Below are 16,904 nucleotides of genomic sequence, written 5' to 3'. Positions count from 1 at the left end.
TAAGGACAGACCAAATTCTGGAACTGGGGGATTCAAAACACAACAGTCACTGAAAGTCAAAAGTAAAAGAGAATTCCAAAATATCCAGCAGGCTGCACAGTATACGTGGTCTGAGAAAAGCAGACCAGTTCCACCACAAACTGGGATGCCAGTTATATGAAATTTTTGATTTTAATATTGTTGTTCGATCACAGACACACTGGAAAACTGACTCAGAATCATTTTATTGCCTGTATGTAAAACGTAATGTACCATTATTTTATTGTGGTTCGGTGCCAAGCATAAATCACAGCAATACTACAACGGAGAACACAATAGCACCCAACAATTTACATACAATAGCGCAAACAGCCCTGAGCAATCAACAATTAGCGGAGACGCCAATGGCCAAATTAAAATAAATATGAACATATGAATGGACGAAATAATTATCAATAGAATAGGGAGAGCAAAAATGTCCATTTAACGGATGTTGTACAGGAACAGTTAAGGTATTGCACCGGAGTGAGTTTTATTGAGCTACAGGAAAGAAGCTTCGGAGATGGCGAACAAGCTACTATATCTGGTCATATCTGTCCAGAGAACAGAAAAGTTGACATAGAACCACTACTCGTCATATTTATCTTCTAAATGAAATTTGCCAGCCTGTTGGGCATATCCACAAAATCGTGTTCTTATAGTTACATTGATTTTTGTTACAATTACAATGTGCCTGGTTGGTGGATGGGGTATATTTTAGAAATTGATAATGTACTTCTTTTTGCGTATAAGATAACTTTTTTGGTTAAAAGAAACGCAAAGCGCCGGCAGTAATTATTATAATTGATGTGTATCATCACGCGCTTCTTTCAGTACCCGGGCCAGCTCCTGATAAAAAAACGCTATCTGCGCCAACATGCCCAGCAAGCAGAGTCATTGATTCCTATCCTCCGCCCAGAGCTTCCCCATTGGCTAATCGCGGTCATATTCCCTTGAGAAGTGCAAATCTTTTACTTCAGTAAATAGTCTCTCAGCCACCTACAAACCTGTTGCATCTAAAATAAGAGTCTCGCCAATAAAAGACCAGTCGGACCAGTTAGTGGTGTTTCCACGCACAAACAGAAAACGAAAGAAACCCTCTTTGGACTGCCAGTCAGAGAAGTTGGAATGATGAATCTGAATTTTACGTCCCCGATACACCAGGTTTCTGCCCAGCGGCCAACGTCTTTCTTCATCGAAGATATTTTACTCCACAAACCCAAGCCCGTGAGAGAAGCCCCTCCCGTTTCCTATGCCAGTTCCTTGGCATCCCGTGTCCCTTTGCTAGAATATGGATACCCTATAATGCCTACTCCGACGATACTGGCACCTCATCCTCATCACCCACTCCACAAACCGGAGCATCATCACCCTTACTTTCTCACATCGCCTGGTAAGTCCATCTGCTAGTTTATAAGCTAGAGTAAATCAGTAAAAGGATGTGTTTTCCAGTGGAAGGAAGGCGAGGGAGGAATTTTAACTCTAAAATGTATTTCTCGGTAGGTGCAGCGCTGTCATCACTGAACATGCGAGCAGCGTCCAAACATTCACACTTTACGTTTATTTAGTTACCTCACTCCTATTATTTAATCGAACGCATTAAATATACATTTTCGCAGCCTACAAACATTCAACATTTGCATTCTGGCAACTGGTTGCAATTGCTCAGGTTCGGAGAAACCGCGTGGCAGTGTAATGGAACGAAAGTCTTAGACAGCACTGTGATATAAATGAAGGAAATTTAATCAAGTATTCAGGTCATAAGTAAGTCGTAGGCGTTAGGAGCAATGTTAAAATGATTTTGCGAATGCAATGGATTTTAATGCTAACCTCTCTGTCATACTGCAAATTAGAACTTGGCGGGTTAAGTTTCAAACATTTATTTCAAACCTCACGATACAGCTGTTTCTTCTTTAGAAGACTTTGTTTAAAGGGGACCCCTTGCTAAAGCTGATTTACAGTACTTTGTTGCAATGGAATGTCGACTGACTGCAGGCAAATAAACAGTTCTATCAACTTATTTAATGAATGTAAGTTAGCAAACTCATACTTGTTTTATCCAGTCCCGGGGAATAAAAGCCTCGTTTTAAAGAGGTGTTAATCACCGCTTCAAAGTCCCCCGTTTATTAAGAAATCTGAATGTATTGTGGTCTTTAATTCTTAAGGCCTTGTTTTTAAAAGCATATTTTAAATTAATAAGCTTCAGCTACAGTTTCTGCTAAGGAGTTGTATTAAGCGCTTAGTTACGTCTTTTCAAACTTCAACTCCCGGTGGGATATTAGCAGGGCACATTTTCTTCTCGACTACTTTGCGATTTCTTTTGAGGGTTTAAGCTAATTTAAGCACTTATTAAACTCATCTCCTGCTCCCGCATTCGGACTTACATCCATTCTATATTCTTGATATTCTTGATAATCCTATAAAACACATAAACTGTACCTTTTCGCCACAATAAAATACAAAACAGGTTTCCAAAACTGAGCTCTAACAACTCTTCATCTTACTCTAAGTGACATTAATATTGAAATATTGCTAAAAATCCATTGCAATTATCTAGAGTAAAATGAAACCAATACATTCCTTCTATTAAATATATGAAATGGTTATTAACATTGTAAACGGCAGACTCGTGCCAATATTACCTACTTTGTTAGCTTACTAGGCATTTCAAGAGACACTTTTATGGGCAGGGCACAGAAGGATGTGAATGACATTAGGGTAAATGGACAAAAAAGTCGGCACTCACGAGATGGGGCGAGAGGCCTATTTGCTCTTCTACAACTCTTTCACTCTACCGCTTATTGATCTGGACTTCCACAATAACTCAGCAGCTTTAGTTAGCACCTTTAAAGCACAGTTCAACGTTTCAAAAGGAGCACTATCAAACAAAACAAATGTCCCCGGCCCATGAAGGCTTGCGGTTAAATGGCCAGAGCATGCTCAAAGTGGGAGGTTTGAAGATACATTTAACATACCTTGAAATCGATATTTAGGAAACTGCCGAGTGAGAGTTGTAACTTGCTCTGGAACATATAATCATGGATATAATATATAACGACCATCTTTAAATCGAAGTACAATGAATCCCGATTTACATTCGGGATGTTGGCAAATATAAATATCTATATGCCAATTTATGTCTTAAGGATTATGACCTACTAAATAGGACAAAAGTGTGACTCGAATATGTTCCCCTCCGTCACTACACATTGGCTTTCACGTTTTGAAAGACTTCATCTCCTTCTGGAATTTTAAAGGAATTCGTGATATATTTTGTGTCTTAACCATAATCTTTGTAAAACATAAAGATTATTTTCAAATGGTTCAAAGCTGTTAAAGGTATATCCGATATTTACTTGTTATCTCATGACCCAAAGCAAAACCAGAGTTTGAAAAAAAAGTAAGCGTTTTAAAACTTCATAGTGGATCTTCGCTGACGAGTAAAGATGTGCCAATATGCTGTTAACAACGTTTTAATTGTTATCCATATAAACAAATCTCAGAGATCTACATCATATTTCGTTGTTTTAAAAGGGCGCGGAAAAATCAGGTATATTCAGCTAAGGCCGTCATGGTCGTTATTTATTACCGTGCCTTACGGTGCCGGTCTGATACAAGCCTCCTTTATTGCCCTGCACCAAACGATTCAAAACAAACGCCAGTTCTACCATGAATCAGTACAGAATCGAAAATGATCAGAACGGGCAAAGATTTACCCGTTCTTTAAATAGATAACCCAATCTCACAAAGACTGTCCTGTTAATATATAGAAAATCACATCAAAGAACATTTTGAGTCGCATTCAAAATTTACAATGAAAAGACGTTTTACAGAAGTAATCGTTTAACGAGTAAATAGCCAAATGTTTACGCTTTGCGCTCTTAAATGCTTCTGTTATTTTCGTACCATCTTGGCGCCTAATGAGATAGTCATTGATTTTCAATCTACCTCTAATGAAATGTATAAATAGGGAAACGTTCCAATGGGTTGCTGCTATAGTAGATAGGCTGCTATTTAGTGGGGTAATTCGAAACATCTGCCCTTAGTAAACGCCCACTAGAATTCTTTGACAAATGGTGATGATGGAGGAGAATATTCGGCATCCCGCTGATACCATCACTATGGGATATTTTATCGCGCTAAGGAATCTGCGATAACGGTGAGTGCTGATTTGAGAAAACATTCAAGTTAAACATTGTGCCCTTGTTATCAGTAGGGATGCACGTGCCAGCTCTCTTCCAGCATCCCCCCGAACTCCCAGGTAAACACTGCAGGCGACGGAAAGCCCGGACCGTCTTCTCGGATTCTCAGCTCTCGGGACTGGAGAAACGCTTCGAGATTCAGCGCTATCTGTCAACCCCGGAGAGGGTGGAACTGGCGTCAGCGCTGAGTCTCTCGGAGACCCAGGTACAGCTGGGAGGGTGATTACATTAAAACCATGTTGACTCAAATGTTTTTTTGGTTTATACAGAGTCCTTTAGCATTTTTCAGAATAATCTCATTACACAAGATCGACCTAATCGATGTAAGACATACAATGAGCGATAAAAACATCGAGGTTTTCAAATAAACTCACGGAACGAAGTTTAATTCGGGCATTTCAAATTTTGTGAGTCCACTGATTACGTTGTTTATGTCCCTACGGGGCCTAGTTGTATTTAACTCCAAAATCTTAATGCTACCGATGAAATCACCCCTCTCCCAAGGCTTCAATGCGCTCGTCTCCCCAAAGCGCACGCAAACACGCTTGCCATCACTGAAAACTTTATATTGTAAATTCCACGCCGAAATTCACAAGACCTATTCACAGAGCTATTTCTCAAATCAAAATACTTTCGAATAGAATCAGCTGTGAGCAGATATTGTAGTAGTAAAGGTATATTGTCTGTCAAGTGAAAGTGATGCAGTGGAGTGACGGACTATCCTTAATTAAAACATGTTCACTGACACTCATTCAGCTCATTCACTACACCTAGTTCAATAGCCAGTCAATAACAAGTCACCTGTAGCAACAAAAGTGCTCCCTATGAAATTTCTAATCTTCCCTCTTTTTCTTCATGCTGTGATTTGTGATGCTGACACTTTGTCAAATCCAACTGACAGCGAAACACTGTTAGCAGTTTGTTTTTAAAATAAATATTATTTGAATAAAGCTTCCGGTCGTAAAGCGTCCAATTTGTTTTTAACCCTTTGAGATTAAGTATAAATTCCAATTAAAAAACATATTGTTATGTTTCTACAGAAATAAGTCACTACGAATATTTTTATAAGTCTCACGGAAACACATTTGATTTGACATTGCGAAATTTATATTTGGGAATGCGTCCGTCGATTTGAGGAATTATTTTAAAATGCTATCTTATGGTCAACGGTTGTTAGTGTCATCCTTGCCCGACAGTAATATCGTCGTGCGCCAGGGCTCATCTTTAAACTCATTTGGGTCAGTGGTGTTCTCATTTCGGTCAAATTCTTTGTGCTTCTGGCTGGTGTGTTTTCCAGGTTAAAACGTGGTTTCAGAATCGAAGAATGAAGCATAAAAAACAATTAAGAAAGTCTCGGGATGATCACGGCCAGAAAAACTCACCCACCGGCGACCAGCGCCTCGACTCCAGTGTCAGTGAGACGGAAATAAATCCGAAAAGTTCCATAGAGATAAAGTCTTTAAGCAGCCAGAACACCTTTCTGTTAGAGAACCACGAAGATGATGTGGATATTATTGAAGACGATGATATTTGCTCTGCTGAACATATAGCGTAAAATTAGATTAAAACTTAAAATCCCGAAATACATCAGAAAGAGCTATTGTTCACACGGGAAATACTTTGAGACTGTTGGATTTGTGAGGGGGCTGGGCGAAGACTACAACAACCCTACCGATCTTACGCGCCAATCGCCCGACAGTAGCTTCTGATTGTTTCCAAATCGGAAGCTCTTTCCTGTATATAGTTAACTAACGAAATATCTTGATGCTACCTATATTGTTAATGTTGACACTTCAGTAGCACTTGTAGAATGCATCTCGTCAATAATTTTAAGTTATATTGATATTAATAAAATAATTTACAAGCAAATAGTTTTTAAACCATTGCCTACTGCAGTTAAGCATTTAAAAGATACGGAATTAACTTTGTGAAGTCCGTCTGAATTCAATCTGTTGTCAACCGATTTCCCTAGAGTTTGATGTAAGCGTAACTTTAAAACAGTGATAAATAAGGTTTGAAGCTAAACCCTGTACAAAGAAACACGGTGTTGGATTTGTGTATATAATGCGTACTTATTTATTACGCATTGATTATTGATTATTAATTATTGATAGAAACTAATTGATACTATGCTCCAGATTATTACAGTGTTCACTACATTAATTGTATTCTTAGAAAGTTTGAACAATTCAGTAACTAGACTTTCAAACATGGAGATAAATTAGATTGTGTTATTCTCTTCATAGTATATATTGTATATGGTATTTTCTATATAATATATGGTAAATGTAATCTTAATTATATGGTATATGCTTTTTAACTATACTGTGTGTGTTATCCTATGTATAATATACAGTATATTATGAAACATTCTCTACATAACATATATAATGTGTTGTACTGTACCATACATATTGTTATGTGTGTTATTTGCCAGAAAGCTAAATAACATGGGCAGGGGTTTTAACATTTGAGTTGCTCACAATCTGTTTCAACACAGTCAATCTTTTTTATTTCCTTTGTCTGCATAATGTCTCCCTGCAGTCAGTCCATTAATAGTATTAGAGAATTTATTCTAATCACAAAATTCAAATTACGACTCAGAAAAAGACAATCAGTTAAAGGCTATAATATTGTATAAGCTTCAGAACATGCTTTTAAATTCATTAAATTCACTTGCTTGATGTCAATATGAAATCAAATAGGATTAAAATTGCTGTCTTTTAATGTCATTTTGAAAGCTATCATATTGTATTCAGTTGCATATCATTGAACGTGAAACAGTTTGGAACACTTAGGGTCAGGAAAGGTGCATTTTATTCTGTTAACAGTGGTTATAATGATCAGAATAAGACATCAATATGTACAAACCATGTTGTGCTGGTTTCCAAAATATTTTAACTTTAGTGTTATCTCCTTAAAAGTTCCAGTTTTCAGTTTTAAGATAAATTTTCCACCACTTCAGCAGGTTTATGATAAAACATGCATGAAAACATGAATGAATTTGCAAATATCATTCAAATAATGACCATTCCTTTAAGTTCCAAAATAGTACTCACTACCTGTTATCACTACCTGTTAATCACACTTTAATCAGAACTCATTTAAGCATGTTGAAACTCCAGTATGGAATGAGATATACTTGAATTAGTCTTGGAACATATTTAAAACAATTGTGATATATTTTTCAGTGAAAATATAAAGAAAGAATTCAGCCACATTAAGGTATTACCTAAATAATGGAGCACATTTTAAAAACAGTTCACAACAAATAATCCAATTAGTTTAACTTTCTTGCTGCTATTTTAATTCCTTTGGTATGGAAATTTTGCCATTCTACTTAGTTTTATAAAGACCTCATCAACAATTGCGAGTCTGTACCCATGAAGCACAATCAAAATCTGGTTTAAAATCATGGGCATATGTCATGAAATTCGTTGTTTTGCAGCAGCAGCACATTGCGATACATAATAATAAAAACTATGAATTACAATAAATACGTAGAAAAATTAAATTAAGCAGTGGAAAAAGAGAGAGGTAGTGTTCATGGGTTCATTGTCCATTCAGATATCTGATTGTGAAAGGGAAGAAGCTGTTCCTGAAATGTTGAGTGTGTGTCTTCAGGCTCCTGCACCTCCTCCTTGATGGCAACAATGAGAAGAGGGCATGTCCTGGGTGATGGGGGTCCTTAATGATGGATGCCACTTTTCTGAGGCATTGCCTTCTGAAGGTGTGCTGGATGCTGGGGAGGCTACTGCCCATGATGGAACTGGCTGAGTTCACAACTTTCTGCAGCTATTTCTGATCCTGTGCAGTGGCCCCTCCATGATGCAACCAGTTAGAATGCTCTCCATGGTATGACCATAAAACATAAGACATAGGAGAAAAATTAGGCAATTCAGCCCATCAAGGCTGATCCCAGATTCCACTCAATCCATACAGCTGCTTTCTTGCCATATCCTTTGATGTTCTGACCAATCAGGAAACAATCAACTTCCACCTTAAATATACGCATGGACTTGACCTCCACCACAGTCAGTGGCAGAGTATTCCACAGATTTACTACTCTTTGCCTAAAAAACTTCTTCCTTGCCTCTGTTCTAAAGGGTCACTCTTCAATTTTGAGGCTGTGCCCTCTAGTTCTGGATAGCCCCACGATAGAAAACATCCTCTCCGCATCCACCTTATCTAGTCCTTTCAACATTCAGTAGGTTTCAATGAGATCTCTCTGCATTCTTCTAAATTCCAGTCAGTCTACAGGCCCAAAACTGCCACAAGTTTCTCATATGTTAACCCCTTCATTCTCGTGAACCTGCTCTGGAATCACTCCAGTGACAGCACATCCTTTCTGAGATATGGGGCCCAAATCTGTTGACAATACTCCAAATGCAGCTTGACTAGTGTCTTATAAAGGCTCAGCATTATCTCCTTGCTTTTGTATTCTATTCCCCTTGAAATAACTGCCAACATTGCATTTGCCTTTTTTACCACAGACTCAACCTGTTTATTAACCTTCCAGTAGTCTTGCACGAGGACTCCTAAGTCCCTGTGCACTTCTGATGTTTGCACCTTCTCCCCATTTAGATAATAGTCCACTCTATTGCTCCTTTTACCAAAATGCATTATCATCCATTTCCTAACACTGTATTCCACCTGTCACCTTTTTTGACCATTCTTCCATTTTGCCTAAGTCCTGCTGCAATTGCATTGCTTCCTCAGCACTACCCACCTGCACTTATCTTTGTATCATCCGCAAACTTTGCCACAAAGCCCTCAATTCCATTATCCAAATCATTGACAAACAATGTGAAATACAGTGGTCCCAATACTGAGGAACACTACTAGTCACTGGCAGCCAACAAGAAAAGGCCCATCTTATTCCCACCTGTTGCCTCCTGCCTATCAGCCATTCAGCTATCCATGCCAGTATCTTTTCTGTAACGCCATAAGATTTTATCTTGTTAAGTAGACTCATGTGTGACACCTTATCAAATGCCTTCTGAAAATCTAAGTAAATGACATCCACTGCCTCTCCTTTGTCCATTCTGCTTGTAACTTCCTCGAAAAACTCAAAGATTTCGCTTTACAGACACCATGCTGACTTTGGCTTATTTTATCATTTGTCTCCAGTACCTCAAAACCTCACCATTAATAATAGACTCCCACACTTCCCCAACAACTAAGGTTAGGCTAACTGGCCTATAACTTCCTTTCTTTTGCCTTTCTCCTCTCTTAAATAGTGGAGTGACACTTGTAATCTTCCAGTCCTCCAGGACCTTACCAGAATCAAGTGATTCTTGAAAGATCATGACTAATGCATCCGTTATCTCTTCAGCAACCTCTCTCAGGACTCTGGGATGTAGTCCATCTAGCCCAGGTAACTTATCCACCTTAAGACCTTTGACTTTGCCTAGCACTTTTTCCTTTTTAGTAGCAATACCATTCACTCCTGCTCACTGACACTCATAGACCTCTGGCACACTGCTAGTGTCTTTAACAGTGAAGACAGATGCCAGGTACCCATCAAGTACATCTGCCATTTCTTTGGCCTCCAGTACTACCTCACCAGCATCATTTTCCTGTGGTCCAATATCAACTCTCACCTTCCTTTTACTCTTCAAGTAACTGAAAAAGCTTTTGGTATCCTGCTTTGTAGTATTGGCTAGTTTTCCCTCATATTTCATGGTTTCCATTCTTACAGCTTTTTTTGTTGCCTTTTGTTGGATTTTAAAAGTTTCCCAATCATCCAACTTCCCACTCACTTTTGCAACCTTATATGCCCTTTCTTTGGCTTTTCTGCAGTCCTTAACTACCCTTGTCAGCCATGGTTGCCTACCCCTGCCATTTGAGAACTTCTTCCTCTGTGGGGCATATCTATCCTGCACCTAGTGAACTATTCCCAGGAACTTCAGCCAGCTGTACTCTGCCACCATCCCCGCCAGTATCCTCCTCAAATCTATCTGAGCAAGCTCCTCTCTCATGCCCCTGTAATTCCCTTTATTCCATTGCGAAACTGATACATGTGAATTATGCTTCTCCCTTTCAAATTGCAGTATGAATTCAAATGTATTATGATCACTCCAGCTTGCTAACATGGTCTCTAAGGAGCTGCATCTTGATGCACCTGGAGCAGATATGGCAATTGGGGAGGTTGGGAATCTCCTGGAAATCACACATCAGAAACCCAGAACTGGTTCTGTAGACATACCCCCTATTCTCTCAACAGTTAAATAAGAAATAAGGAATGAACTTCCCTTGCCTCTGCCTGTTCTTGCTGAAGCCCTGTTGTGCCAAAGCCTAACTACTCTGCCTCAGATTACTCTGATGGCAGAGTAGTCTTTTTGTGAGTGTCTTTAGTGACGTACCAAGTCTCCTCAAACTCCTAATGAAGTATAGCCACTGTCACGCCTTCTTTGTAATTGTATCAATATGTTGGACCCTGGGCAGATACTCAGAGATGTTGACACTGAGGAAATTGAAACTGCTCACCCTTTCCACTGCTGCTCCCTTTATGAGGACTGGTGTGTTTTCCCTCAACTTCCCCTTCCTGAAGTCTACAATCACTTCTTTAGTCTTACAGATGTAAAGTGCAAAGTGCAAAAAAACATGTTATTGGCAGAGTTATAGGTGGCATTTGAGCTGTGCCCAGCCACACAGCCGTGGGTGCAGAAAGAGTAGAGTAGTGGGGTGCTCCAATGTTGATGTGTGTAAATGTTGATTGTCAACTAGGAGGTGTTATTTTTGATCTGCACAGCCTGTAGTCTGCTAATGAGGAAGTTAAGGATCCATTTGCAGGGGCCCAGGTTTTGGAGTTTGTTGATTCGAACTGAGGGTACAATTGTGTTGAACGCTGAGCTGTAATCAATAAACAGCAGCCTGACGTAGGTATTACTATTATCCAGGTGACTCAAGTCTGAGTGGAGAGCCAGTGAGATTCCAACCACTGTAGACCTGTTGTAGCAATAGGCAAATTACAGCAGGTCCAGGTCCTTGCTTGGGCAGGAGTTGATTCTAACCAGGACCAACCTCTCAAAGCACTTCATCAAAGTAGATGTGAGTGGCCACTGAGCGATAGTCATTGAGGCAGCTCAACCTGCTCCTCTTGGGCACTGGTAAGATTATCACCCTTTTGAAGCAGGTGGGGACCTCTGACTGCAGTAGTGAGTGATTGAAGTTATCCTCGAACACTCCCACCAGTTCGTTGGCACAAGTTTTCAGTGCCCTACAAAGTATACTATCAGGGCCTGATACCTTGTGAGGGTTCATCTTATTGAAAGACGTTATGGCATTGGCCTCCAAGGTGTCAGCAGGGTCACCAGATGCTGGAGGGATTTGCACAGGCATAGTTTTATTCTCCCTTTCAATGCGTGTATAAAAAGGCATTGCACTCACCTGGAAGTGAAGCATCACTGCCATTCATGATGTTAGGTTTCACTTTGTAGGAAGTAATAGCAAGCAGACCCTGCCAGAGCTGATGTGCATCTAATTCCGTCTCTAACCTCAATCAGAATTGTTTTTATCGCTCTTAATGTAGCCTTCCGTAGGTCATAACTGGACGTCTTGTATAGTTCTGGATCACTGGTCTTGAACTCCACAGATCTAGTTCTCAGCAGACCACGAATCTGCTGGTTCATCCACGGCTTTTGATTTGGGTATGCCTGGTATGTTCTGGAAGGCACACACTCATCTCCATAGGGTTTTTATTAAATCAGTGACAACTGTGGCATATTCATTCAGACGCAAAGATGAATTCTGAATATTGTCTAGTCCACAGATTCAAAGCAGTCCTATATCCACTCCTCTGCCTCCTTTGCCCATACTATTATAGTCCTCAACACTGGTCCTTCAGTCTCTGTTTAGATACTGGGAGTAGAAATACAGCCAGGTGATCAGGCTTTCCAAAGTGTGGGTGTGGGATGGCACAGTAAGCATTCTTGATGGTGGTATAACAGTGATCAAGTGTGTTGGCTCCTCTGGTTCCACAGGTGATATGTTGGTGGTAGGTGTTCAGAGACTTCTTCAAGTTAGCCTGCTTGAAATCTCCTGCAATGAAAGAGAAGACGTCATGGTGCACAATTTCGTGCCTGCTGATTACATTGCTCAGCTCCTCCAGAGCCTGCCTGACATTGGCCTGAGATGAAAGATACACAGCTACCAGGATGATGGCGGAAAACTCCCTTGGCAGATAAAATGGATGACACCTGACCGCTGGAAGTCCTAGGTCAGCTGAGCAGGACTGAGACAGAAACACAACGTTTTTGCACCACAATGAGTTTATCATAAAGCAAACTTCACCTCCACTGCCTTTAAAAGACTCAGCTGTCCTGTCTTTGTGGAGAATGATGAAGCTGTCAAGCTGCAGAGGGTCTGAAATAGTGGGTGTGAGCCATGTTTCCATGAAGCAAAGTACACAGCAGAACTGAACTGAATTCAAGGTTATTTATTGATGTCAGGGAGCCATGCTGAGTGCATCACAGTCACATGATCACATGAAACAAGCACAGCACACATTCTCTCTACTATTCTCATACATAAAGGCACACACATTTTCTTTTCTCTCATAATTTAAAACATAAAAAGACTTGACAATGTAGCATAACTAAGTACTCTAATGGTGTTAACATGATATTTTAGTCAACACCAGAAGCAAAATCAGGAAACACTTTCAGACAAAATAAAACAGAGCCAAAATCTAAAACTATCTCACCAAAAATATTCTGCTTGCTGGAACATTTGGCCTTTCCAGTGTAAGGTCAAAGCATTTTCATTTGTTTAGCATATGAAGACATATGGAGCTATGGTGGATAATTGGAGTTAAGGTACTGATCAGCAATGATTTAATTGTATGTTGAACAAGCTTAAGCAACTAAATTTGCCCTCTCTTTTGTTCCTATGTTCCCCTACTTGGCCAGTAGCCTGAAGTAATAACACAATTAATAATACTTTTCAGTGAATCAGAGAATGGGCTATGTAATGTTCTGCAATGATAAAAATACATTAGAAGCTGGTTCAGACTTTGTAGTATTTTACCCTGATAAATATCAATTCTATTATTACTGTTTAGACAGTAGCTTGAAAAGATATGAAGAAGCTCCCTTACAGACTTTATATAATATTCTAGGTGAGACAAAAATAAAGGTGTTAAAATACTAAGGCAGTTTTAACACATACAAATAAGCTGGATGAACTCAGCAGGTCGGGCAGCATCCGTTGAAATGAGCAGTCAATGTTTTGGGCTGAGACCCTTCATCAGGACAGTTTTAGTAGCTGAGCTTTTTTTTAAGATTTAATAAGCAAAGTTATTATCAAAAGTAATTTTCCAAAACATTGACCTTGTGAAATTAAGCACATTGGAATTTAATTTAGAGATTCAAACTATATGGAGAAATATTAGAAATAGCTGTATACTTCTCATGAGCGCACAAGAAGTCTGCATTGCTGGAAATCCAATGCAACACACACAAAATGCTGGCAGAACTCAGCAGGTCAGGCTGCATCTATGGCAATGAATAGACAACAATCAATGTTTCGGGCCGTGATGCCTTTTCAGTCCAGAAGAAGGGTCTTGGCTCGAAATGTCATTTGTTTATTCATTTCCATAGATGCTACCTGGCTCGCTGAGCTCCTCCAGCATTTTGTGTGCATTGCATACTTCTCATTTTGTTATTGAAATAAATCAAAAAATCTAAACATTTATCATTTAAGGTTTTAAATCAATAATTAGAGTCATAGAGTCAAAGAGCAAAGCAGCATGGATTCAAGCACTTTAGCTCAACAAATCCATGCTGACCACGGTACCCACCCAGCTGGTACCAAGTCTATTTTTAAGATATGTGATCTTCTAGGATCCTAATGTTTAGATGAAGTATGGGTTCAAATCCATTCTCTAGTGGCTTTAGTCAACAATGGCTCTTTTTTGATCATTTCATTCATGGTGTAGCTCCAAAGGACAACATTGCCTTTGATTTAAAATTGATGGCCATTTTCTCTTAAAAAGATCTCTGCATAGCTGGTTGACTGGTATAGAAAATCTCATTAAGCAACCTTGTTAAGGCATGGAAATGAGAAATAAACTTCATTCTGTTGCGGGATGTAAAAGGCAAGATTGTCAAAGTGTGTTCGTAAGACAGAGTTTTGCTTTATTCAAATTAATGTCAAAAGACACTTAGGAATGGATAATGAAGTAAAATAATTAAGGCATTTCTAGAATGACATCTACTGGGGCTCAACAAACACGGGGGTGATGGGTGAAATGAAAAAAAATGAGTTCTGCCACAGAAGCAATTTTACATAAGTCCAAAGTATGGAGTTAGGCTGACATCTGGTCTCATTATCTACTAGTTCTGTCAACTGCATCTAGAAGTTTAAATTACAGACCATAGGGCACTGCAGCACAGTACAAGTCCTTTGGCCCACAATACTGTGCTGACACTTTAACAAACTCTAATATTAATCTAACACTTTCCTCGCACATTGCCCTGCATTTTTCATTCTATAAGTTTTATTTTACTTTAAGTACAGCTGCAGATATTACCTGACAACATCAGCTCCTCCTTATAGCTCAAATCTGCTTCAGCTTTTCAGAGGAACTGATGATGAATTAAAATCATGTACTGTTCCATGATTCCCCCCGGTCCCATATTGTATACCTTCTAGAATGGGCTTTCACAGTCAATGCCAGATGATCTTTCATTCTGACTGAATCCTAAGCAACAACTTATATCATAATTTAAATGATTTAATTTAAATCACTTTAATTTACTTTATTTAATTTAAATCATAATCATAAATTTTAACTTGAATTTTTTGAAGAAGTTATGAGGAATGTTGATGAGGGTAAGGCAGTGGATGTAGTCTATGTGGACTTCAGCAAGGCCTTTGACAAAGTTCCACATGGAAGGTTAGTTAAGAAGGTTCAGTCGTTAGTTATTAATGCTGAGGTAATAAAATGGATTCAACAGTGGCTAGATGGGAGATGCCAGAGGGTAGTGGTGGATAATTGTTTATCGCGATGGAGGCCGGTGACGGGATCTGTTTTGGGCCCAATGTTGTTTGTAATATACATAAATGATCTGGATGATGGGGTGGTAAATTGGATTAGTAAGTATGCTGATGATACTAAGGTAGGAGGTGTTGTGGATAATGAGGTGGGTTTTCATAGCTTGCAGGGAGATTTATGCCAGTTAGAAGAATGGGCTGAACGTTGGCAGATGGTGTTTAATGCTGAGAAGTGTGAGGTTCTACATTTTGGCAGGAATAATCCAAATAGAACATACAGGGTAAATGGTAGGGCATTGAGGAATGCAGTAGAACAGAGAGATCTAGGAATAACAGAGCATAGTTCCCTGAAGGTGGAGTCTCATGTAGATAGGGTGGTGAAGAAGGCTTTTGGAACGCTGGCCTTTATAAATCAGATCATTGAGTACAGAAGTTGGAATGTAATGTTAAAATTGTACAAGGCATTGGTAAGGCCAAATTTGGAATATTGTGTACAGTTCTGGTCACCGAATTATAGGAAAGATATCAATAAATTAGAGAGAGTGCAGAGACGATTTACTAGGATGTTACCTGGGTTTCAGCACTTAAGTTACAGAGAAAGGTTGAACAAGTTAGGTCTCTATTCATTGGAACGTAGAAGGTTGAGGGGGGATTTGATTGAGGTATTTAAAATTTTGAGAGGGATAGATAGAGTTGACGTGAATAGGCTGTTTCCATTGAGAGTAGGGGAGATTCAAACGAGAGGACATGATTTGAGAGTTAGGGGGCAGAAGTATAAGGGAAACACAAGGGGGTATTTCTTTACTCAGAGAGTGATAGCTGTGTGGAATGAGCTTCCTGTAAAAGTAGTAGAGGCCAATTCAGTTGTGTCATTTAAGGTGAAATTGGATAGGTATACGGACAGGAAAGGAGTGGAGGGTTATGGGCTGAGTGTAGGTAGGTGGGACTAGGTGAGATTAAGAGTTCGGCACAGACTAGGAGGGCCGAGATGGCCTGTTTCCGTGCTGTGATTGTTATATGGTTATATAAACCAAAATGCTATTATGCCATTTTATTTGTTAGAACTTTCTACTCTTTCTATATTACCATCATTGAAGGGGTGGCAGGGTGGAGATAGGTCTCTATCAAAGGGTGTGTAAGGTGTCACCCGTCTTGCAAAGGCATTGCTCAGAAGAGGGCAATGGCAAACCACTTCTGTAGAAAAATTTGCCAAGAACAATCATGGACACGGGAAGTCCATGATTGCCCACGTCATACAATATGGCACATAACGAACAACATCATTGATAGCTTGCTATCCAGATACAGTAAACCACAGAATTGCAGCAAATTGTGGAAACACCTTAGTCCATCATGAACACAAACCTCTCCTCCATTGACTCTGTCTACACTTCTTGCTGCCTTAAAAAAAACAGTCAGCATAATCAAAGCCCCACCCACCTTGGATGCTCTCCCTTCCCTTCCCTGCCTGACCTGCTGAGCTCCCCCAGCATTTTGCGTGTTGCTTTGGATTTCCAGCATCTGCAGAATCTCTTGCCTTTTCCTTGGCCGGAGGACTTAGAACCAGGGTTTATAAACTCAGGATAAGGCGTCAAACATTTAGGACTGAAGTCGAACAACTTTCTTCACTCTGATGATTATGAACCTTTTGAATGCCCAGTGCTACATAGTTCTGGATGTTCTGTG

At 39.5% G+C, this 16,904-nt stretch overlaps 1 protein-coding gene across 1 annotated transcript; it reads left to right on the top strand.

The window, feature by feature from the left end:
- The first annotated feature begins 1,149 nt into the window (after positions 1-1,149).
- Positions 1,150-5,775, top strand: bsx (brain-specific homeobox). Its single transcript, XM_059957318.1, has 3 exons — positions 1,150-1,411; positions 4,232-4,425; positions 5,518-5,775. Exons 1-3 carry the CDS (start codon positions 1,150-1,152, stop codon positions 5,773-5,775), a joined length of 714 nt encoding a protein of 237 aa, XP_059813301.1.
- Positions 5,776-16,904: the final 11,129 nt, after the last annotated feature.

This window comes from Hypanus sabinus, chromosome X2 (assembly GCF_030144855.1).
Source record: "Hypanus sabinus isolate sHypSab1 chromosome X2, sHypSab1.hap1, whole genome shotgun sequence".
Lineage (NCBI taxonomy): Eukaryota > Metazoa > Chordata > Chondrichthyes > Myliobatiformes > Dasyatidae > Hypanus > Hypanus sabinus.
The sequence above is the reverse complement of the archived record's forward strand: the minus strand, read 5'-3'. Positions and strand labels throughout refer to the sequence as shown.

Coding starts and splice junctions, on each gene's coding strand:
- bsx (XM_059957318.1), top strand. CDS start 1,150: ATGAATCTGAATTTTACGTCCCCGATACACCAGGTTTCTGCCCAGCGG. Junction 1,412..4,231: donor TTACTTTCTCACATCGCCTG/GTAAGTCCATCT, acceptor CCTTGTTATCAG/TAGGGATGCACGTGCCAGCT. Junction 4,426..5,517: donor TGAGTCTCTCGGAGACCCAG/GTACAGCTGGGA, acceptor TGTGTTTTCCAG/GTTAAAACGTGGTTTCAGAA.